Genomic DNA, 25,815 nt, shown 5'->3' with positions numbered 1-25,815 from the left:
CCCATATACCTACTAAGTACAGAGTTGCATACATCATTCCATGACTATTCATGCCTGCGCCCCTCTTTGGAAAATCAAGTAACTAGGGGCCAAATTTTCAAAAACTATCTCTGGATTTTTGCTGACAATTTTGCATAGATTTGTGTGTATAATACAGGTAGTGAATTTAACATTTTGACATTTCTTAACGCAGAATTGTGACTGCAAGAAGACTGTGGATGCTGCTCCTAACAACAAAACAAAAATGAGTAACTGTTCATGGAGAAAACACAATTTGCAATACAAAGTTTGTGACCAGGATTTTGTATAGGACATTTTTTTCTCCAGGAAGAAAATAAAGATTTCATGCCACGTTAAGCCTTAGTGAGTCATAAGAGTCATACAAATGACATTTATATTTTAATTGACATTTGATGCCATCAGACAATCTTCCTTGAGTTTTTGATGTTTTGAGCATTTATAGATTTAAATAATCAGTTTTGTAATATAACACAAACTGTGTAACCTGTCACAACAGGAGGCTAAAGATCATTTCTAACTTCACCTATGTAGATTTGCATTGCTTTTACCTTGAAAATATACAAGTGTTTTTGTGATTTTTTTTCACACATTAAAAATGGAGCACATGCCATTCTGCAGAGATGTCAGTAGCATAGCATCTCTTATTCTAGAGATACACCTGTTACTGAAGGAATCCAGTCAGGTGAATTTATTATTTTAATGGCACCTACTGTGCATAATAATGTTACAGTACCTGTGGTTTATAGTGAAAATTGTTTCCATGTTATAAGTAATGTATTACCAAGGAGGATTTCCTTGAAGAAGGATCTTGAGAGAAAACCGAGGAGCTGGATGTTTCTCTTGTATCTTTAGAGCATTACTACTAGTGCTACACCTGGTTACAGACAACCCAGAATTTAGTAAAGGGCAGGACAGAATATTAGTTTGAAAATGAGAATACTTGGTATACCTATCAAGAAAACTTTACCAGAGACTATCATCTCACAACGACAGCCTTCTGTACTACATTTTATCTGAGATATATAAATTAGTAGCTGTAAATGTAAAATAACCCAGTAAAATTTAATTAAGATTTTCTTTGGAACAGCTCGCTTCTAAAGTGTTGTAGTAAAAGGTAGGAGAATTCTGGAGCGGAAAAAAGAAGCAAATACTATATATAGAAGCTAAGTAGTCGTCAAATTAGTTACCCAGTATGTTCTGAGTTTGTGCCAGGTCAGGTTTAGGAGTTGATTTTGTTTCTTCAAGTCCACTCTCAGTTTCACTGTGAGCTGGAAAAAAAGAATCTAGACTTAATTTTGAATCAAGAACATAAGAACAGCCATATTGGGCCAGACCAATGATCCATCTAGCCTAATTTCCTGTCTTCTGACTGTGGCCAATGCCAGATGCTTCAGAGGGAATGAACAAAACAGGCAATCATCAAGTGATCCATCTCCTTTAGTCCACTCCCAGCTCCTGGCAAGCACATGCTAGGGACGCTCAGTGGAGGGTGTTGCATCCCTGACTATCCTGGCTAATAACCATTGATGGACCTATCCTCCATGAACTTATCTAATTGTTTTTTGAACCCTGTTATAGTCTTGGCCTTCACAACATCTTCTGGCAAAGAGTTCTACAGTTTGACAGTGTGTTGTGTGAAGAAGTACTTGTTTTGTTTGTTTTAAATCATTTGCCTATTAATTTCATTGGGTGACCCCTATTTCTTGTGTTATGTGAAGGAGTAAATAAACTTTCCTGATTAATTTTCTTCATACCAGTCAAGATTTTATAGACCTCTATCATATTCCGCCCCTCCCACCCCCCCAGCATCTCTTTTTCAAGCTGAAAAGTCCCAGTCTTATTAATCTCTCCTCATATGGAAGCTGGTTCCATATCCCTAATCGTTTTAGTTGCCCTTCTCTGTACCTTTTCCAATTCCAATATATCTTTTTTGCATTGGGGTGTCCAAATCTGCATACAGTAGTCAAGATGTAGGTGTACCATGGATTTATATAGTGGCATTATGATATTTTCTGTCTTCTTACCTTTCCTAATGGTTCCTGACATTATTTAGCTTTTTTGGCTGCTGCTGCACATTGAGTGGATGTTTTCAGAGAACTATCCACAAGGACTCCAAGATCTCTTTCTTGAGTGGTAACAACTAATTTAGACCCCATCATTTTGTATGTATAGTTGGGATTATGTTTGCCAGTGTGTATAACTTTGCATATATCAACATTGAATTTTATCTGCCTCTTTGTTGCTCAGGCACCCAGTTTTGTGAGGTCCTTTTGTAGCTCTTCGCCGTCTGCTTTGGACTTAACTATCTTGAGTAATTTTGTATCGTCTGAAAATTTTGCCACCTCACTGTTTACGCCTTTTCGAGATCATTTATTACTATGTTGAACAGGACTGGTCCCAGTACATACCTCTGGGAGACATCACTATTTACTTCTCTCTACTCTGAAAACTGACCATTTATTCCTACCCCTTGTTTCTATCTTTTAACGAGACACTGATCCATAAGAGGACCTTCCCACTTATCCCATGACTGCTTACTTCTTGTAAGACTGTAAGCTTACAAGTTTCAGAGTAGCAGCCGTGTCAGTCTGTACCCGAAAAAGAACAGGAGTACTTGTGGCACCTTAGAGACTAACAAATTTATTTGAGCATAAGCTTTCATGGGCTACAGCCCAATTCATTGGATGCATAGAATGGAACATATAGTAAGAAGATATATATATATACACACACACACAGAGAACATGGAGTAAGAGGCTAATTAATTAAGATGAGCTATTATCAGCAGGAGAAAAAAAACTTCTGTAGTGATAACCGAGATAGCCCATTTAGACAGTTGACAAGAAGGTGTGAGGATACTTAACATGGGGAAATAGATTGAATATGGGTAATGACCCAGCCACTCCCAGTCTCTATTCAAACCCAAGTTAATGGTATCTAGTTTGCATATTAATTCAAGCTCAGCAGTTTCTCGTTGGAGTCTGTTTTTGAAGCTTTTCTGTTGCCAAATTGCCTTCTTTAAATCCGTTACTGAATGGCCAGAGAGGCTAAAGTGTTCTCCTACCGTTTTTTGAATGTTATGATTCCTGATGTCAGATTTGTGCCCATTTATTCTTTTGCATAGAGACTGTCCGGTTTGGCCAATGTACATGGCAGAGGGGCACTGCTGGCACATGATGGCATATATCACATTGGTAGATGTGCAGGTGAACAAGCCCCTGATGGCATGGCTAATGTGATTAGGTACTATGATGGTGTCACTTGAGTAAATATGTGGACAGAGCTGGCATTGGGCTTTGTTGCAAGGATAGGTTCCTGGGTTAGTGTTTTTGTTGTGAGGTGTGTGGTTACTGGAGAGTATTTGCCTCAGGTTGGGGGGCTGTCTGTAAGCGAGGACTGGTCCCAAGATCTGCGAGAGTGATGGATCATTTTTCAGGATAGGTTGTAGATCTTTGATGATGCGCTGGAGAGGTTTTAGTTGGGGGCTGAAGGTGACGGCTATTGGCGTTCTGTTATTTTCTTCGTTGGGCCTCTCCTGTAGTAGGTGACTTCTGGGTACTCTTCTGGCTCTGTCAATCTGTTTTTTCACTTCAGCAGGTGGGTATTGTAGTTTTAAGATTGCTTGATAGAGATAGTCTCTGTCTGAGGGATTGGAGCAAATGCGGTTGTATCTTAGAGCTTGACTGTAGACAATGGATAATGTCCTGGATGGAAGCTGGAGGCATGTAGGTAAGTATAGCGGTCAGTAGGTTTCCGGTATAGGGTGGTGTTTATGTGACCATCACATATTAGCATAGTAGTGTCCAGGAAATGGACCGCTTGTGTGGACTGGTCTAGGCTGAGGTCAATGGCAGAATGAAAATTGTTGAAATCACTGTGGAATTCCTCAAGGGCTTCTTTTCCAAGGGTCCAGATGATGAAGATGTCATCAATGTAGCGCAAGTAGAGTAGGGGAGTTAGGGGATGAGAGCTAAGGAAGCATTGTTCTAAGTCAACTATAAAAATGTTGGCATACTGTGGGGCCATGCGGGTACCCATAGCAGTGCCACTGGCTTGAAGGTATATTGTCCCCAAATGTGAAATAGTTGCTGAACACAATGCCATCAACAGCCTCAGAAACAACTCTGACATCATAATCAAAAAGGCTGACAAAGGAGGTGCTGTCGTCATCATGAATAGGTTGGAATATGAACAAGAGGCTGCTAGGCAGCTCTCTAACTCCACCTTCTACAGGTCATTATCCTCTAATCCCACTGAGGATTACCAAAAGAAATGACACCATCTGTTCAAGAAAGTCCCTGAAAAAGCACAGGAACAGATCTGTGTAGACACATGCCTAGAACCCCGACCAAGGGTATTCTATTTGCTACTCAAGATCCATAAACCTGGAAATCCTGGATGCCCCATCATCTCAGGCATTGGCACCCTACCAGCAGGGTTGTCTGGCTATGTGGACTCTCTCCTCAGGCCCTACGCTACCAGCACTCCCAGCTATCTTTGAGACACCACTGACTTCCTGAGGAAACTACAATCCATCAGTGATCTTCCAGAAAACACCATCCTGGCCACTATGGATGTAGAAGCCCTCTACACCAACAGTCCACACAAAGATGGACTACAAGCCATGAGGAACAATATCCCCGATAATGTCACGGCAAACCTGGTGGCTGACCTTTGCGACTTTGTCCTCACCCACAACTATTTCACATTTGGGGACAATATATACCTTCAAGTCAGTGGCAATCCTTGTAAGCTTTTGTTTAGCCAATGTCCACAGACTGGTTTTTGGGTTTTTTGGGGTTTTTTTTGTTTTTTTTTGAGGCAGCCAACAAGCTATGCTATAGGATTAGAACAACTTCTGCAATAGCACAGCTCCACCATCATTAAAACTTGTAACTTTGATTTGAGAAGTGAAATCCAACATGGATATGATTTTGGATTTCTTTTGTGGCAGTTTTATACAGACAATAGGAAAATAAACCCCCACAAAGAGTAAAATTGAGATCTGGAGCTCATGAAGTGTCTTTGCAAAAGTTTGCCAAATTCAGTACTTAACCTGCTACAAACAAAATGTATAATACCACAGTGATATACATAAAACACTTTTCCCCACCCATATGGGACTGTTTTATTAGTCTAACACTGAAACTTTACAATGGAAAGATTCACCAAGGTTATCCTAAACTCTTCCCTCTGTCCAGTATTATTATTACATTATACTTGTCAGCTGCTGTTCATTACTATTATGTCTACTGATATAAAGTAAAGCACCTGTAGTGTATGGCGTATTTGTTCATCATAATTAACCTCAATTGCTACCCAAATTTTACTGGGCTAGTGCACAACCACGTGCACCCAGTACTCCTGTGGACCTAAATAACTTTTTTGGGTGTGCAAGGACTACAGGGCCAACTTATTAAAGACCAAATTCTGGCAGTTGTTTTGTCTAGCAATAGATGCCATCCAGAAAACTGATGCACAGCAACGGCAGAAGTTTTCTATTTCATTCTGAATCACTCCATGTAACACGAGCTGCCAAGGGACATTCCAAGATAGAATCGAGATGTGAGTCAACAGTGTTGCCAAATCATATTTGGTGTTTTTCTTAAAGCTTCAGTTCATAGATTTTAAGACCAGAAAGGACCATTAGATCATTAGACTCGGAGACTTTCAAGCTAGAAGGGACCATCACAATCATCTAATCTGACCTGCACATTGCAGGCCACAGAACCTCACCCATCCACTCCTGTAATAGATCCACAACCCTAACCTCTGGCTGAGTTACTGAAGTCCTCAAATCTTGATTTAAAGATTTGATTTAAAGTTAAAGAAAATCAAGCACTGACTGTAGTTCAAACCAGCAAGTGAGCCGGGCCCCCTGCTGCAGAGGAAGGCAAACCCCTCCCGCACAGGGTCTCTACAAAACTGACCTGGGGAAAATTCCTTCCCAACCTCAAATACAGTGACCAGTTAGACCCTGAGCATGTGGGCAAGACCCAGAAGCCAGACACCAGGAAAAGAATTCTCTGTAGAAACTCAGTGACCTCCAAATCTCCTCCATCACTGGCCACTGGAGGAATTTACTAACAGCAGTCATGGATAGGATATATGCCATTGTACTGTAGGCAACCTCATCACATCAGCCCCTCCATAAATTTATCAGACTCAGTCTTGAAACAAGTTAGGCTTTTTGCCCCACTTCTCCCCTTGGAAGGCTGTTCCTGAACTTCACTCCTCGGATGGTTAGAAACCTTCATTTAATTTCAAGACTAAACTTCTTAATGGCCAGTTTCTATCTATTGATTCTTGGGTCAATATTGGCGCTTAACTTAAATAACTCCTCCCTTTCCCTGGTATTTATCCCTCTGATATATTTATAGAGAACAATCGTATCTCCCCTCAGCCTTCATTTTGTTAAGCTAAACAAGCCAAGCTCCTTAAGTCTTGTCTCGTAATGCAGGTTCTCCATTCCTCTGATCATCCTACTATCCTTTCTCTGCACTTGTTCCAGTTTGAATTCCTCTTTCTTAAACATGGGAGACCAGAACTGCACATAGTATTCCAGATGAAGTCTCACCAGTACCTTGGGCAATGGTAACAACTCTTCCTTATCTCTACTGGAAATACCTTGGCACAAAATCAGAAAGGCTAAAGCACATAATTAGTTACATCTAACATAAAAGGGACATAAAAGGCAATAAGAAGAAGTTTCTTTAAATACATTAGGAGCAAAAGAAAGAATAAGGAAAGTGTAGATCCTCTGCTTAGTGGGGAAGGAGAGCTAATAATTGATGATGTCAAGAAAGCAGAGGTGTTGAATGCTTATTTTCACTTAAAAGGGTGACCAGATGCTCAATACAATTAATATTAACAATAAGGGAGAAGGAATGCAAACCAAAATAGGAAAAGAACAGGTTAACGAATATTTATATAAGTCAGATGTATTCAAGTCTGCAGGGTCTAAAAAAATTCAACCTACGGTACTTAAGGAGCTAGCTGAAGCTATGTTGGAATCATTGGAAGTTATCTTTGAGAACTCATGGAGGATGGGTGAGGTCCTAGGGGACTGGAGTAGAGCAAACATAGTACCTATCTTTAAAAAGGGGAACAAAGTGAACATGGGGAATTACAGACCAGTCAGCCAATCTTCGATACCTGAAAAGATACTGGAATGAATTATTAAACAATCTATTTGTTAGCTCCTAGATGATAATAAAGAATAGCCACCATGGATTTGTCAAGAACAAATCATGCCAAACCAACCTAATTTCCTTCTGTGACACGGTTACTGGACTAGCTGATAGTGGGGGAAGCAGTCACTGTGATAGATCTTGATCTAATGAGGCTTTTGGCACAGTCCCACATGATGTTCTCATAAACAAAGTAGGGAAATGCACTCTAGATGCAATTTTTATACGGTGGGAGCACAACTGTTGAAAGACCATAAAAAAGTAGTTATCAATAGTTTTCTGTTAAACTAGGAAGGCGTACCTAGTGGGGTCACCCAGGGGCCTGTCCTGGGTCTGGTACTATTCAATATATTCATTAATGACTTGGGTAATGGAGTAGATAGTATGCTTATGAAATGTGCGGATGACAACAAGCTGGGAGGTGTCACAAGCACAGGATTAGAATTCAAAATGACCTTGACAAATTGGAGAATTGGTTTGAAATCAACAAGATGAAATTCAATAAAGACAAGTGCAAAATATTTCATTTAAGAAGGAAAAATCAAGATGGGGAATAACTGGCTAGTGGTAGGTTACAGTGGATGACAAACTGAGTATGAATTAACAATGTAATGCAGTGACAAAAAAGGCCAGTATCATTCTGGGATGTATTAACAGGAGTGTTGTAAGACATGGGAGGAAATAGCCCTGATCTACTCGACACTGGTGAGGCCTCAGCTGGAGTACTGTGTCCAATTCCAGGTGCCACAATTCAGGAGAGATGTGGGCAAACTGGAGAGAGTTTAGAGGACAGCAACAACGATTAAAGGTTCAGAAAACCTGACCTCTGAGGAAAGGTTAAAAAACCTGGGCATGTTCAGTCATCAAATATGTTAAGGGCTGTTATAAAGAGGACGGATCAATTGTTCTCCATCTCTACTGGAGGTAGGGCAAGAAGTAACGGGCTTAATCTGCAGAAAGGAAGATTTATGTTAAATAGTAGGAAAAACTTTCTAACTAGAAAGGTAGTTAAACTCTTTGGAATAGGTTTCCAAAGGAGGTTGTGGAATCCCTGTTTTAAGAACAGGCTGGACAAACAGTTGTCAAAGGGGTTCTAGGTTTACTCAGTGCAGGGAGCTAGACTTGATAACCTCTCAAGGTCCCTTTCAGCCCCACATTTCTATGATTCTGTGAAATAATCAATGTGTGGCTTATTTCTAATTTGAATTTGTCTGGCTTCAGCTTCTAGACATTGGTTTTTGTTAATACTTTCTTTGCTAGATTAAAGAGTGCTTTAATTTCCAGTATTTTCTCGCCATAAAGGTACTTATATAAAGTAATCAAGTCATCTATCAAACTTCTTTTTTGATAAATTAAAGAGTTCCTAGTGTTCTGTGCCACTGTCCATTTAAAAGAAAACGTGAAGGCTCCACACAGAGCAGCTGCTCAGACGCCACAAGGGCCTCCAAAGCAGCAGCAGCTGGAGGACTCCACTGAACAGCCTGGTACCCACAGTAGAGCGCTGAGGGCTAGTTTCAAAATGCCCTAATAAGCTGCCACAGGTAGAGCTAAGGCATATTGCAGTGGTCCACCTACTATTTTTAAAATCTGAAGTAGCCACTGTACAGAGCTGTTTCCAGCCAGAACACAGACTCACAATAACGCTCCATTTTACAATGTAATGTGCTTCTGTTTTGTGGCCAGTGCTAAAGAACTAGAATTTGTCTCTCTATTACTGTCAGCAGTGAGAGAGCTGGAGAGATTATCTTTATTTACGGCACTTACAAAAGTTAAAACAACTATTTAGCCAATCAGAAACCATCATACTGATCACTAAGATATATCACACATTCTAAAAATAAAAAAAGTATTTATTTCTGGCAATTCAGGCTTTTGATTAGTGAAATACTGGATTTTTTCTCTCTCTCTTTTTGAGGGCCTGATCACCACCAGCACAAGGTGCTGGCAAGTCGCAGTCTCAGCTTCAGAAAATGGGGGTTTAATCTTACTCCTACAGATTTCAATCGGAGTAGGGCTGTGCCCTCAGTCAAATGGCAACCATGTCGGTGCTGAGAAGAGCATTAATTCTCTTCAGGGACAGCATTATACTATACCACCTGTGTAGATTTTCAGGAAATATCTTTATATAATTTTATTTTCACTTGAAATAAATAAATGTAGGCAGCATTATAAGAGATTAATCAGAACAACGGGTAAAAGAGATTGCCATAACAGCAGCAATTTGCATTTCATAATTTGGAGATATTATTTTATCTTTTTATTGAATCATGAATTATTCAAGGCAACTTGAACATTTAAGTTAGGGTTTGTTTGTTTTTTAAAGGCACTGAAAAGTATTATAAGTAAATTGCTAGATTTTCAAGTTATATTTATTAGGCCTATTACACATAATATTATGCAGCCTATTGCAAAAGCTCTTTTTTAATACCACATCCGTGAAAGGGAGAGAGATTTCGCTAAGGCAGTCTTTGGTAGCCCTCACTCTACAAAGAAAGTAGCATAAACATAGTATTTACCCAGAGTGTTCAATGGTAATTCAGGCGTAGGTGCTATGCTAGCTTCTGCAGATTCCAGTTCATTTTTACTGTGAGCTATGGGAAATAAGAGAGTTATTTTTTTCTTTCAGTACACATTCGCTTTACATTTACATTTTGTCCACAACACGCTAAGCATGCTTCAAGCCAGAACTGACCTGACTGGTTTAACAGCTGTAACATCTCATTTCATAAAGGTAGCATGCTATATGATGGGGTCTAAAATGGCTGTTACCACTCAAGAAAGAGATCTTTGAGTCATTGTGGATAGTTCTCTGAAAAAGTGCAGCAGCAGTCAAAAAATCTAACAGAATACTGGGAATCATTAAGAAAGGGATAGATAATAAGACAGAAAATATCATATTGCCTCTATATAAATCCATGGTATGCCCACATCTTGAATACTGCGTGCAGATGTGGTTGCCCCATCTCAAAAAAGATATATTGGAATTGGAAAAGGTTCAGAAACGGGCAACAAAAATGATTAGGGGTCTGGAACGACTTCCGTATGAGGAGAGATTAATAAGACTGGGACCTTTCAGCTTGGAAAAAGAAACGACAAAGGGGGGATATGATGGAGGTCTATAAAATCATGTCTGGTGTGTAGAAAGTAAATAAGATAGTGTTATTTACTCCTTCTCATAACACAAGAGCTAGGAGACACCAAATGAAACTGATGGGCACCAGGTTTAAAAGAAACAAAAGGAAGTATTTTTCACACAACGCACAGTCAACCTGTGGAACTCTTTGACAGAGGATGTTGTGAAGGGCAAGTCTATGACAGGGTTAAAAAAAGCAACTAGATAAGTTCATGGAGGATAGGTCCATCAATGGCTATTAGCCAGGATGGACAAGGATGGTGTCCCTAGCCTCTGTTTGCCAGAAGCTGGGGGCTAAATCACTTGATGATTACCTATTCTGTTCATTCCCTCTGCAGCACCTGGCATTGGCCACTGTTGGAAGACAGGACACTGGGCTAGATGGACCTTTTGTCTGACACAGTACGGTCGTTCTTATGTTCTTATATTTTACCCCTGAGGCCCAAGCAGTTATACGGCCATTATAAAAACTAAATGTTTGGATGTTTTCTGCTGTGGAATGGAAACCAATGCCCCAAAACCAGATATGACAACACATGCTGCTTCTTTAGGACCCAACTCAACTTCCACTGAAGTCAGCAGAAGTGTTGCAACTGACACAAGTGGAAGATGGGTTGGGTCCCTACAGAGAAACAGATGAAGCAAGTTAGCTTTCTGAAAGCTTGTGACAAAAAGTCATTGACAAGAGGGATAGAAAGACAATTTTAAAAAAAGAACCACTGTACTTTTCTGTAGTACTTCAAAAGGTTAGCTTGTTGTATGGTTCAAAAGTAATATAAAAAAGGATAAAACACACTCAGAATTCATCAAGGTGTTTTTTTTTTTTTTTTTTTACAGGCGTCAGCTGTTTTGCCTTTTCATATGATATCTGAAGCTGGCTGCCAAGTTAGCTGAACAATGTATAGAATAAGCTAAGGCATTTCAGGTTTGTCCACAAACAGAATAAAATAAAACAGGCTATTTGATATTTTTTTATTGCACACAGCAGAGACTCAGGCCATTTTTGTAATAAAAGGAGTTCAGGGAGCAGCAAGCTTAAGGGTTAAAATTAACATGCAGATGCTTTTACCTGGAGATGCCTCTGATTTTTCTGGGGCAGCAGACATGGTAGGTTTAATGCTTTCCTGAACTGATTCAATGGTAGCTACAAAGCAAAAGGTTAACACAACTGAGTGAGATAAGGCTGCTTAATGTCATGGCATGCAATTACAGTGGTGGTTCTAACGAAACTCATTACATACTTTACCCAATTTTGCACCAAGATTTTAATGTATTTTCTATTATAAGTACAAGCAAGTGCAGAGGACTACTGCAGACTGAAATAACCTACCTATTTATCTTTGAAATAATAACAAATATAGTTTCTTTTGAATAAACGTACATAATGAATTCTTAGATGCAGAGTTTGTTTGTGGTTTTTTTGTATAACCCCTTTGCTAGAATTCCTCTTTGTGGCAGAAGGCATTCAGCAATAAGGGAATGTGTTTAGTGGTCAGAGCAGGGGAGATTTATGTCCAGAAGCTTTTGTGATAACTCTCTGTGAAACATGGGCAAGTTGCTAAACTGTTCTATGCCTCAGTTTTACAATCTGTAAAATAGTGATAAAAATATTTACCCACCTCAAGATGTTGCAAGTTTTAGTTAGCACTTTACAAACTTCACAAACAAATACTTTGTTTGAAAAATGCCATCTAAGAGCAACATGTTATTATTATTCTCACTATGCTGAAGGTGTTCTGTTGGGTAATTAGACCAAGAACATTTACTAGGAAAGAGCCTTAAGGAGATTTATTCATATCAAACAGCATATCCACTTTGATACATAACTTGTGATATCATTCGAAGACAATTCTCCCAAGTCCTAGAACAAATGCAAAGATTCTGCTAACTATTGGCCTGATCCACCTCCCATGGAAGTCCATGAAAAGATTCTCACTGACTTCAAGTGGAGTTCAATTGGGACTTATGAAAGAGAAAAATGTGCTAATTGTTTGAAAAATGCAATTGAAAGGGTGAGGAGACAAGACAGCATTAAGAAATATGGGTTGCAGTGTTAAGAGAAAAAAAATTCCAAAGTGGAAAATACTGAGAAATGAGGCATGGAAGAGATCCGATCATAGAACAATCTCTCTATGGCATCTCAGGCCAAAGGGGACGAGAGATGCAAATGAGAAAATGGTGGGATGCCTGGCTGCCAAAAACACCGAAAAACCCTAACCCTTTTGGTAGAATAGCATTTTCAGTTTTGATGACTAAAATCTGAACCAAAAATACAAGGAGCTAACAAAACGGGCACTCAACTACACAACTCAGTTATCTTGCTTATTGTTATATCCCATCCCTCATGCTTCATTTGTTTGTTGTCTATTTAGATTACAAGATGTTTGGTGCAAAGATCTTATCTTCATTGTACGTGTTTCCATAGCTTGTTGGCAAGACACAATTAAAAGTCCATAAAAGAAAAAAATAAATATAACCACCTCTGAGATGGCCAGCAGTAGTTAATACATGGCACACTGTACAATGTTGGGAAAAGGCAGCATTTTATATTTGGTACACATAGACAAACAGACGTAGTCTATATATAAAGCATCAATGTGAGAGTATAGCACTGAAGGTGAAAAGATGGATTTCTTGAACTGTGTTCTTATGACTTTTTTTTTTTGACACTCACCATTTTCATGGTCAAGGAACTATACAAAGGATTACTTAACATTTTAACTTTGATCTACCCCATTCAACAAGTTAGATTCCTACGTGTATACTGTGCTTCAGAGAGCACTATAACTTTGTCCTATAACACAACAGCTTTTAATCATTGATGAAAGTTGGCATTTATCACGGTCAATTTCAGCTTCACAAGAGAATACACAAAAGAAATTAGACAAATATTTAGGTATTTTTAAAAATGTTGAACACAAGGGAATCAGAACTGAAATTCTTGCTTGAATGCACAATAATTCAAGTAAATATTAACTGTGCTAGACAGAAATGCCACACAAGGAACATTGGCATATCACTTCAAAGTTGTTTTTTTTTAAACTATAATGCTGGCAACATAGAGAAGTGTACATTGTTGAACAGAAACAATGACACAAACAGAAGGTCGAACTACTTGACCCTTTGTGATGCTAGTGTTCTGAACTCGAAAAATATCTGAAAGGAATGATCACTGCATAAAGAAAAAATATGGAAGCAGCTCTCAAGGTGAGCTATGAAAACATGAAAATACATAAAATATTTTAGTAAATAAATGTAGAGAATTTAATGATAATAATAGAAAAGTTTAACAATGTCTTTATTTGGAGCAAATGAACATACAGTCAAACATACAGTCAGCATTTGCCAACAGTTAATATATAATTGTATTTGAAACACTACATTATCCCTCTATTCTTAAATTAGGAAATAACAAATACCACAGAATTATCAGTTAACAGAGGATGATTTTTTTTTGAGTGGCATTGCTGTACATAAGTATACACAACTGCTGGATGTAAAAAGGAAAAAATGAACAGAGGAAATGAAGGACTGGCATATATATGAGCTGCATGCCTATCTGCTTATGCAAGACAACATGCATGAAAGCCATGCATAGGATTTGATTTAAAAGACAAAGGAATTTAAGTGAATGCAGCTGAGGTTGTTTGAGAGAGCAAGCGAGTGAGCTATTCTTTGAGTCACTAGGAAAGGTTGAATAAGAAATAGTGCAATATATTTACCATGATATAATAGTTAGCAAAGATACATAGCATCTGAAACCTCAGGAGCTGCACATAAGATGCATGACTTTGCATACACTGACTCAAAAACTGAGTATCTACAAAACTGTGATATTTTTGGAACCCCTCCCCCACCACTGAATTATAAAACTGGAGGTATGACATCATTGTAAAAAGGGCTCTTCATGTGATAGGAAGTTGTTGTAGATCTCATGATTTTTAAAGGACACAAATGGAAGTGGTCTATCATTCAGCCTGTTAGATAGTGAGATGTGCATCTAATAAGCACATAAAAAAGACGTCGATAAGGATTTTATCCTATGATGCTCAAAATTGTCAGCACAAAATATACACCATGGAAAGCTTAACTGTTTAAAAATTACCTGTTGAACTGATTATTTCAAAGTTAAATGACTGCTGAAGTATTCCAGTATTAAGAATGACAACAACACTAAATGAGGTTAAAAAAATATCTGCTGTCACTTGGTTAAAAATAGAAATGGGCAAGTATTTTGTGACAAATAATTTGAAAATCTGTCACTTCTTTTCTGTTCATGGGTCATTTTTCATACAGCTCAATTATTCCTGAATGCATTTATTATTCAAAATTATTTAACAAATAATTTCTATGAATAATTCTGAGACTAGCTTGTTCACAAAAGTGTAGTCAGTTTTCAGTTCCCTACGTCTGAGATGTCTTGAGAGGCCACACAAGGCCACTTCCCCCCCAACCCGTTCCCTGATTGGATGCATATAAATCTTAGGACCAAGTCTCCAGATCCAATAAATACATATAGATTTGAGAAAATAAATTTTCTCTAAATATTTGCAATATGCATTTATAGTTATTTCTGCAATAACTCTGGCTATTGAACTCATTTACTAAAATATCTGTGAAAAGTGAGTACAAAAAGGGATGAAACAGTAAAAACTAATTATTTTAAAAAGAACAGTCACTGAATAATTTTTGTGCATCCAACTCTAGTTAAAATCAAGTGTTCCGTATCCGTACCCTGAACGGCTCTGGTTAATGACTATGTGCAGAAGTGTCCTACTTTTTCTTCCAGCATTTTAGGATGAATATAAAGAACAACTGAAAAGCAGACTTCTTTGTCTCAGTACACACTGGAATTTGGCAATAGACTTACCTGGAGGTTGTAGAATAAGAAATCTGCAAACACTTTAAGAGACTAAAAGGTAATAGTTTCATCCAGAAGACAGTTGGCAATCCTTACACATTTTTTCTGCATTACTACAACCTAAATTTCTTTTGTTCCCTACATACTCTCCAGGAGTACAAAAGTCTGGTGAACCACTCAATTTTGAATCTCCATACTGGACTGACTTGAGTTGTAGCTAGTCCAAGGAATTTATTGTCCATAATATTCAACATACTGTTATAGAAATTATTTGTTAAAAGTCCCACAAAATAAATTTAATTTTTAACTTCAATAAATGAGTCTGTTCTACTCTCAAGTCATTTACTGGATCAGAAATTTTAAGTGGAGAATAGAAACTATGTCTTCATGAGACTAAAGTTAGAGGTCTTCAAAAAATAATGAAAATTGACCTAGTCTGATCAGTTGTAAAATGGTGCCTCTTTGATGTACTCTTGTATACAACAAGCACAATGAGATTTAAGGGCCGAATTCTGTGCCTCTTACTCATGCAAGTACTTCCATTCATTTGAAGTCAATCAGCAAGACAAGCAGGATTTGGCCATATATTCTGCTTGGTCAATAATGACATATATTATGAACAAAGTGGAATAGTGACAACAAGACTATACACTAACTACATTAAACCTAAGCAAAATCTTCTTCAAACAATTACTTTTCTAAACTTCTCATTCATTTCAATGCTTCTGTCTTGCCTCTTTTGTAGCTCAGGTCCACACTAATGAAGTCAATGGGAGTTTTGCAACTGACTTTAATGGGAGAATAATCAGGCCCCTCTTCAGTTATAAAAATAGACCAGAAAACGTCAAAGAGGTACAATTTTATTGTAATGCTGTGGGATTCTTAGAGTCAAATCCATACACAATAAAATGAAATTATATTCCCCATTATTTAACACTAGAGACACAATCCTGCCAAAGCTCTATCCTGTGGGAGTGTACATACAAATGCTAAATTTCAGAGTAGCAGCCGTGTTAGTCTGTATTCGCAAAAAGAAAAGGAATACTTGTGGTACCTTAGAGACTAACCAATTTATTTGAGCATACGTTTTTGTGAGCTACAGCTCACATCATCGGATGCATTCAGTGGAAGATACAGCGAGGAGATTTATATACATACAGAACATGAAAAAATGGGTGTTATCATACACACTGTAAGGAGAGTGATCACTTAAGATGAGCTATTACCAGCAGGAGAGTGGTGGTGGGGGGAGAAAACCTTTTGTAGTGATAATCACGGTGGGCCATTTCCCGCAGGTAACAAGAACGTCTGAGGAACAGTGGGGGGAGGGAGGGAAATAAACATGGGGAAATAGTTTTACTTTGTGTAATGACCCATCCACTCCCAGTCTCTATTCAAGCCAAAGTTAATTGTATCCAGTTTGCAAATTAATTCCAATTCAGCAGTCTCTCGTTGGAGTCTGTTTTTGACATTTTTTTGTTGTAATATTGCGACTTTTAGGTCTGTAATCGAGTGACCAGAGAGATTGAAGTGTTCTCCGATACTAGGTGAGAGCATTAATGTAGTGCACAGTACCCTCTTTGGAAATATCAGCTCTGACATGCTCTCAACTAGTGTCACCCTTGAGCAGCACAAATCGTAAAACTGCTAATGAGTTCATATATACTGTCTCAGACATGTAGGAAGAAAGACATGATTTAATTAAGCTGCAACTTTATTAACTTCTCATCTGGGAACTATCTGGCAATAACCCATACAGTGCAGGTCAGGATTCCTTCCTTAATCATTTCCAACTGGTGGAGGATAGCCAGTAACCTTTCTCTACCTCATAGCTGGTCCCCAGCCCTTTACTGGGACCCCAGAACCCTCCCTTCATATGAGAGTTAGGGAGCAGGGGAACCCAGGGAAAGCAGATTCTCTCCTCACTGTACCAGACATTAGGAGCCCCAATCCACTCCCAGTTTTTAGGGGAAGCCTTCCCCTAAATCCACTTCCAATTCTGGTTTATCGGTGAACTGGACCCCCTCTGGAACAAGTATATGTACTGGATACCTGCCACCTGTTAAACTGCAACACTGAACTGTATCTCCTCACCAATCCACCAGGTCCCCACTGTGGGGAAGACAAAAAAAACCCCAATCCACCGAAACTGGCAGTGAGGAAAAGGTGTAACACATCATTTATAAAAACCTAAAACAGATCTATAATTACCTGGGAAGGACCGTGGGGAGATTTCTTGCACTTCTGGTGTTTTGGATTCCTCAGGCCATGTTTGGGTTTCATTTGTAACTAAAAAGGCAGAAGTTAGACTGTAAATACCAGAGATACATCTGCGCTGCCTCTGTTTACATTTATCTCTATTCCTGCTGTAGTTTGCCCAAGCAATCCAAAATGAACAAACACGTGAAATCAAATACCTTAGGGAACTGCTGAACTTGCCTTCACCACACACCCAATAACACATGACTAGTTCTCTGAAACCTGCATTGTTTTTAAAATGTCTTTTCTTAGTATTTGGTGTTCAGAACCTTGCAAGATTGGACACCTACTTACCCACTTGACTGAACAAATGCTCCGAACAAAATAAAAAAGGAGGCTTAGCTTGAATGTACATTCTCACACCAAAATACATTTCTTCTGATGATGCTCACCAACTTCATTAACTTAATATAGGAGATGTGTACTTACCCAGTTTTTTCTTTGGTGTTTCAGATATGCCCAGTGTCTCAGGTTTAGGGAGTTTCTGTTGTGGTGTTTCATTGAGACCTGGAATGATAAGGTGCACTACACATAAAGATAAGTGAGCCATTCATTCAAAACATGGTGAGCTGTAATCTGCCCTCAGAGATGTCCATGCAATACCCTCTGAGCCACTGAGAACTAAGCATTAGTAGTATTACACTGGGGATAAATTTGTCTCCAGATATTTTAAGCAGAGTGGTTCCCAATCTTTTCAGACAAGAGTACCCATTTATTATAGTAAGTTGGTACCATCTAGTGCCTGCTACCTGTGTGCTCTAACCTGATACACAATTACCCAAGCTCTACATCGGCCAGACAACTGACAGGAATGAAGGAAGCTGTGATGCACTGGGGCTTAGTACAGGTCTCAGTAATACAGTGGAGTGGGGAAACTTAGTATACCATTCACAAAAGCCTGAAGTATCAGTACAGGTATATGTGCCAGTGGTTGGAAACCTGTGACCTAATGCACACCTGGAGGGAGCCGAACATATGTTCACTTAACACCTCAAGATTCTCTCTGCAAAATCACTTCTCTCCCATCTCCTGCAATATGAAAGAACTGTTTTTGATAAAACAGTGGCAATAAGTCCTTTAAAATATTCTGACCACGGCATAGTCAATTTTATACTTCAGGTGCATCCTTCCCTTTACCGCAATTATTGTTAAGATATAATAAAAAAAAATAAGAATGAGCCTCAAGAAAGTAAGAACTAGAAAGGACAGGAAATGTAAAAAGGATTTACACAGATCTTTATCTATTGGCCAGAGAAGTAAGGAATGTCTTAGTCACCTAGTATTGCTCCTGCCAGGGAAGGCCTGTCCGTGGTTCTAGGCAGCATCCGACGTGTGACATTTTGAATTACTGTGGAAACAGCAACAGTGCATTATCAGAGAAATTTACAAAACTTTTAAGCCAGGAAACGAAAAACACACACACAAGAGGACTTTAAACATTCTGAAAGCCTCTTTATTCAGTTTTAGTAGCTCTGAGATATCAGCTTCATATTTTCTTACATTATCTCAAACCTATCTAAGGGTTTGCAAGTTGTCTCTTTTCTAAACCACCCCGAACTGCAAATCTTTCCCATACACTCAGTGTCAATTGTCATGCCATCAACATTAGATTGATTTTCTTTGGGAAAATTATGCTCTATACCAGGGGTTCTCAACCTTTTTCTTTCTGAGCCATGCCCCGCCAACAGGCTATAAAAAAATCCATGGCCAGCATTAGGGGTAGCAAGCAGAGCAATTGCTCGGGGCTCCATGCCACAGGGGGCCCTGTGATGCTAAGCTGCTCAGGCTTCAGCTTCAGCCCCGCACAGTGGGGCTTTGGCTTTCTGCCTTGGGCTCCAGTGAGTCTAACACTGGTTTTGCTTGACAGACCTCCTGAAAACTGTTCGCGCCCCTCCCCCCAGGGGCTCCAGACCCCAGGTAGAGAACCACTGCTGTATACTCAAGATATCACAGGACCAGTTTCAAGAACTGCAGAACTCAGGGCTAATGAGATTTAGGGGAGCTTAAAAAATCCCTAGAAAATGTCTGCTATTTAATGAGACACTACAATATTAAACGATATGTCTGGCCAGGAGACCACTACTATTTGTGTGCTCCCACTCACCTCCTATCACCCCTACCATTCATGTGACCCTGAAGATACACTGGAACATGTCTAGTAAATGTTAGGAGTGGCAGTATTTTTAACAGGTAGAGCTGGGTGAATAATTCATAATTAATAATTTGAGACATTTCACTGTTTTTACTAGTTTTTTCTGTGAATAGTTCTTAATCTGTATCTCATTTGCTAGCAGTTTCTTGCAAGTATTCAATTTTCTAAGTTCTAGTTGCTTTAATTAGACAATGCAGGTTTCATTGTATGTTTCTTTCACATGGCTGGATAAGGATAATTCTAAGAATCAGGTTTTTGGTTCAAATACTCAATTACAAATTCAAAATTTGCTTGCTGCAATATTTGCTTAACATTTATTGTTACCACAAATATTCTTTGCAGTATCCCCATGCACTAGAATATTAATGGAAAAGGGATTTGAACACAGCCAAAGTGAATTTAAACAAAACATTCAAATTAATATTCAGGGGTTTGTAGCATTTGATTAGCAATGGTAATAGATATTTTTAACTCAGCATGAAAACAAGCATTTATAGGAACAAAATAAAAAATGCCACACGGGAATAATGTTCTTTGTAATCCTATATCCTGTCTGACAGTAGCCAGTATCACATGCTTCAGAGGAAGGTATAAATTCACGCAATAGATATTCATACCATAGCATGTTTATGTGGGAAACTTTGTTCTTTACCTTGGATTCATTGATTGGTTTATACCCTGAAGAACTAGGTCTGATATCCCTATTTTATCTTGACTGTTGTAACGGAATATTATGCTTTTACTATACAAACATCTAATCCTTTTTAATCCCTCTTCTTATGCTTCATGTTGGGTGCATCATAAATACTAATTAATATGGAACTTTCCATATGAATTATTTACTTTAAAGGTTAAAAGTGGCATAACAGCATACAAGCATCTTCTACGAAAAGCATATGAAATATCTGCAGTTAAAATAGCCTAAATAAACTGTGTAAGTAAAGACTGATCTTGTGCTTCAGGACATAAACCTCTGTTTGCACTGGCCAGCAGTTGAGGAGCATGCATGCTGCACACACCTCGTTATGAGAGTGTCAGCAGGTGTGGTTCATCTGTATGCTTGGGAGAACTTTAAAAAGGTACACCATGCACCATCATTATTATTTATTATTTGGAGTACCATAGTGCCTAGGAGCCTAAGTTATGGACCAGGACCCCAGTGTACTAGGGGCTGTACAAACACAAAACAAACAGACCCAAAGAGCTTACAATCTAAGAGTATGTCTACACTGATGGTGGCATGTGGAGTACAGACATTGAATGCACAGCTAGTTCGGGTATAAACAGCACAGTCGATGGTGAGGCATGGCTTAGACAAGTGCCCTAAATGCCTGAATCACCAGGGTACGTACCCTACATAGGCTCTCTACAGGCCCAAGCAGTGCCTCCCACTACAGTGTCTGCTGCCAGAGCCTTTCCACTCTGCTGGAGCCTTTCCCTGCTGCAGCAAAAGGCTCCAGCAAAGAGGAAAAACTCTGGCAATGGGGAGGCAGGGGGAAAAGGCTCTGGCAGTGTATAGCTGCCAGAGCCATTTCACGCTCCCTCCCTGCTGCTGAAGCCTTTCACTGAGGCTTGTAGCTACACACATTAGCGACAAGTGGGAATGAAGCCTGCCTTTTACTGTGGGTGTGGTGGCTACATGCGTAGTGCTTGTACTCCAAACGCCACCGTATGTTTAGACATAGGCTATGTAACAATGCATCCTGGAGCATGCTTGCTTACAAACCACATAAGAATGTGTTACTGAGCTTCCACTAGGGCAGTACAATTCCACAGCATCCCAAACCCGAGCCAGTGTCTCACCGACAAGTTTGAACCCAGAGCAAGGACTTCACGTAATAAGTAAAATAAAGGGCTAAATCCTGACCACATGACATGCATATGTATTCTAGTAATCTGAATGCAGGAATGGGAGCCAAAAACTACTATGCTCTAAACTTGGTTCTGGTACTGACTTGCATCTGTGGCCTTGGGCTTAAATTTCTCTCTCTGCTTAAATTTCACCCATCTGTAAAATGAGGACAATACTACTAATTTATCTCTTAAAATGACTGATGAGGATTCATCAGTTAATGGGCCCAATCCAGCATTCCTATCACACTCAAAACTTCCACTGAGCTTAAATATGATAGGAACATAGGATGAGGCTCTATGTTTATGAAGTGTTCTGAAAATGAAAAGGGCCAAATGTCTTATGGCTAGTATGTCAAAATAAACCTGAGATTTTTACTTAGTTCATGTGTTGCCCTCTTTATATATTGGTGTGTTTAACATTTCTCTGACTTGGGGAGCTCCTGGCTTAAATGCAAAGACAATCATTTTCAGAACATATTAAATAAGCTCCTGTATTTCTGTTTCTATGGAAATTTGCATTTTCAAATTTTGAAGAGCTGGTCCCTTAAAGATGTTTTTCACATGCTTCAAATCCCAATGTATGGCGAGCATGTTGGTTTAAGTCTATTCACATATGGTACTAATTAAATAAATCACACCCGCTCCACAGTCTACTCTATTTTATGGACATGTGGAATTTGTATTTCTCTGAAATAAAAAAGTGACATTTTTTAAACATCTGGAAAACAAGTGCAAGAAGCCATCTCTGAAAACAACTTCTTCTCCAGGAATACATAGTGGAATTATAAAATATTTGGAAGAAGTCATTTGGAACATATTTATTTTTCTAAATCCTTCTCAACTTAGAAATCATACAGGTAAAGTTAAATATTTGTACTTATAAAAAACTAAATTTAACAAGAAATATTATTTCACATTTGTCATAGGCACACCCTATAGGGGGTTTACTAATCTATAAAAGCTTCCCAGAGGAGCGGAGACACACTGACATAGTGATGAAGACTCATCACGTTGGAACATTTCAAAATCCCTGCAGGTGACACCACTGAAAAGATAGCACAAAACTTTCTATGTAAATGCTCCATGTTAGGATTTCTCACAAGTCAGCTCCAGACCCACAAACTTCCCAGGACATCAAGTTATATGAGATTTTTAATCACAGAAAGCCTTATATAACCTAGGACCACTGCACAACAAAAATGTGGTTTCCAATTTTAAACACCACTATTTCAAGGTTACAGAAATAAAATCAACTATGCAATGATCATGTTTTGTAAAAATACAACTAAGGAGGGGGAAAAATCTCTTCCTCGTTTTTTCTCGAAATGCAGCTGTGCAACCTTAACATTTTCTTGGTAAATACATTTCCAGAGGCCAATATTTCCTCTCTTCCACTTGGACTGTAGCTGGCTGTTGTTTATCAGTTTCTGCTGAGACTCTTCACTGAAGTCCAGATGGAAGATAGCACTACCCATACCCAGATATGCTTTCATTTGCTACTTTCATTTCTTTCCTAAAAGCCTTCCCTCTACCTTTATTTTGGTCTAAAGCACACTGAAAACATATGTGTTTTTTAAAAAAGTTTCTAAACATCCTCTGCCCTGCAGCTGGATGTTAAAAATATTTGTTGAGTTTTCCCCAAGTCGTTCTTAAATTTTAGGGAATGTCTTTACTCATCTAAAACTACTAAAGAAGAACTCTGCCTGTTTCCCCACACACACTGCTCAGAAAAAGCTAACATCTGGGCTAATAACTTTTGTGTTTAGTGAATTGCTTGTTGAAGAAATATTCTGAAAATTGTGATAATTTGCGCTTGTATGTGAATACTAAGCTAGGGCTGGATAAAGTCAAGCTTCTTCATAACAGTAGAAACATACTATCAACATTGACTCAACCTTGGTTATTTCTTCTATGGCTCTATATCTGTAACATTGCCCTTCTAAGCCTCCAGCAGTGTACAGGGCAGAGAATATGGATGAGTGTGTATGACACACTGATTGTGGATTTTACTACAGGACTATGCAAGAAAACAGAATACAAGAGGCATGCAAATTTTTCTGTGATCCACACTGACAACACATTAGGGGCCTCAAGGCTGCATCTAACTTGTAGAGTGTTGCCTACAATGTGCAGAGACTACAGGCTCTAGCATGCAATGCTCATATTTAACTAACTAAAGGCTATTTAGATGAAAATGGGGCGTTGATTGCTGGAACCTGCTGTCTCCAAGGGCTAGAACTCTAGATTCTGTATGAGGGAGGCTGCAGATCACATTTTAGAACATCATGGTCTGCAGTTCGATTCATGTTATCTGCCTGAGTACACTATATACACAGTAGCAAAGAGTAGTCACATTGGCATGGATGCCAGGAGGGAACGGGCTTTGCAATTTGAGCAGAGCACACAGATTATATCTAGCTCAACAAATTCTGCACCGTAAGATTTAAAGTAACATTCAGAAAAGTAAAGCCCTAGCAATATCTAATTTTCAAAACACACAGAAGATGCCTATATAAAGGAAGGAAAGAAAGCCCTGAAGGAGGGCAGCAAATGGAGAAAACCAAAGACTAGGTACTGAGGGATGGAACACAATTTGAAGCTTATGCAGAACTGATCAGTGCATGATTCTGTATTGTAAATATCTCACTGTGTAGTACAAATTTAACTCAAGTCACAGATTGCTTCTTTTCATACCTGGCAGCTAGGGGATGCAAGGCAGAGAGAATGACAAATCTGGATACTTTTATAAATATGGCTCACATGGTAACCTGATAGACAGACACTAGCAGAAACTAGAATTGGTAGCCATTCAGCAAATGATTCAATGAAGTAGTTGTGTATGATGCAACAAAATAACACAGTTCAAAAATGAAGAGGGAACCCAGTTTAACTACTTTAACTATAATTTTGATTGTGAAATTCCATTGATTTTCATTAGAAGGAAAGTTTCACTAGACCCTGCATATATTAATTACAGTAAATGTATTGTTTTTCCATTCATTTTCTACTTTTTTTGTGAGATATCTGTGTCCAAGGGGGAACAAAACATGAAAAAACCACATGTTACCTTGTTTGATTCTTGTAATAGGGACAAGTTTTGTAGCATCTCGTAGTATGAGCTATAAAGAGAAAAAATAAATAAGCATTAGGATCTGTGCCATAATAGTAATTGAATTTTTCTTTGTAATGAAAATATAAGGCTTCAATCCAGTGCCTCATTTGTCCCAAGTTAACAATGGATATGGCTCCAGCCCCAATCACTGAAGGTTACACTTCATTTTTGTTGGCGAGAACTGTTATAAAGCATTTTGATCCCTTTCATTTGGCTACAGCCAGTTGTTTTGCTCCATTAGTACAGAAAACCTTACTACTAAGGAATCCTCTAACCTTGGTTCTCTTTGAGAACAATCTCTCCAGCTTGTACTGTGGACCACTAAAGAACCGGAGAAACCTTGACAATGAAACTGTGCAAAGTAATAACAATGAAACCTCCAAAACAACAACAATCACCCAGTTGTGTATTTTGTTACTAACTTTCAACTCAGATCAAGGTTATTGAAAATGTCACAAACCATTCTCATAAACCAGGACTATTTTATGTTTTTTAAATCCAGATCAGATGCTCACTTCTCATCTAAAGTAAAGTATGGATGTAAAAGGCATTTGATGTGGGTTAGCATCTGTGGGATTTATCAGTGGCATCACCTTAATTTCAACAACTGATTTCTCAGGGTGATAACAGGCCAGTAACAAGGGGGCTCCAAATTGAAAGGAATTTATATGCTTTTTATATTTGTATTGCAAATATTTTTGCCTTACACTGGTCTTTGATCCAGAAAGGTTTCCATCCACATACTAATCCTTTACAGACTTTTGAGCAGCATGGAAATAAGCATCTTGAGCACGTGAATTGGCCCTGCATTTCTCAGAATGGAGAAAATAGCAGATCTCTATGACATAATTAAGCCCTGACCGTCCTTTGGCTCATGCAGGTACGGGAGCCAACATTTCAATAGTACAATGACTGGAAAGGGACCAGGCAGAAGTACTGCCAAATATATACGTATACTAACTGTAGCTATAAAATATAATCCTCTTTCAGCGAAGTCTGAGTTTAAAGGAGGAATAGAACTCAATATACAAATACCTCTTTTGGCTAAGCATATAGCATATAAAGTCCTGCTTCTAGATGAGTGGGGATCAGTCAATGCTACTGGTTTATTCTGTATTTCATAATGTCACTCATTTAACTATTTCATGCAAAAGCATATTTAGGTAAAAAATAATAAAATACTATGCATTTTTTTAATTGTTTCATCTGAGTCAAATTTTTATGAGACCATTT

At 38.6% G+C, this 25,815-nt stretch overlaps 1 protein-coding gene across 1 annotated transcript in view; it reads right to left on the bottom strand.

Annotated features, from left to right (window-relative positions):
• Positions 1-25,815, bottom strand: part of ABI3BP (ABI family member 3 binding protein) — a 317,415-nt gene that overhangs the window by 125,811 nt on the left and 165,789 nt on the right. Inside the window, exons 8-14 of the mRNA XM_078851501.1 lie at positions 24,538-24,589; positions 18,741-18,812; positions 17,894-17,971; positions 17,417-17,494; positions 11,414-11,488; positions 9,728-9,802; positions 1,209-1,289 (exon numbers count right to left, since the gene is read on the bottom strand). Of these exons, the coding sequence (XP_078707627.1) occupies positions 1,209-1,289; positions 9,728-9,802; positions 11,414-11,488; positions 17,417-17,494; positions 17,894-17,971; positions 18,741-18,812; positions 24,538-24,589 (511 nt within the window). The remainder of the gene's footprint in view (positions 1-1,208; positions 1,290-9,727; positions 9,803-11,413; positions 11,489-17,416; positions 17,495-17,893; positions 17,972-18,740; positions 18,813-24,537; positions 24,590-25,815) is intronic.

The sequence above is a fragment of the Lepidochelys kempii genome, chromosome 1 (genome assembly GCF_965140285.1).
Source record: "Lepidochelys kempii isolate rLepKem1 chromosome 1, rLepKem1.hap1, whole genome shotgun sequence".
Taxonomy (NCBI): domain Eukaryota; kingdom Metazoa; phylum Chordata; order Testudines; family Cheloniidae; genus Lepidochelys; species Lepidochelys kempii.
This window is presented reverse-complemented; position numbering and strand designations above follow the sequence as displayed.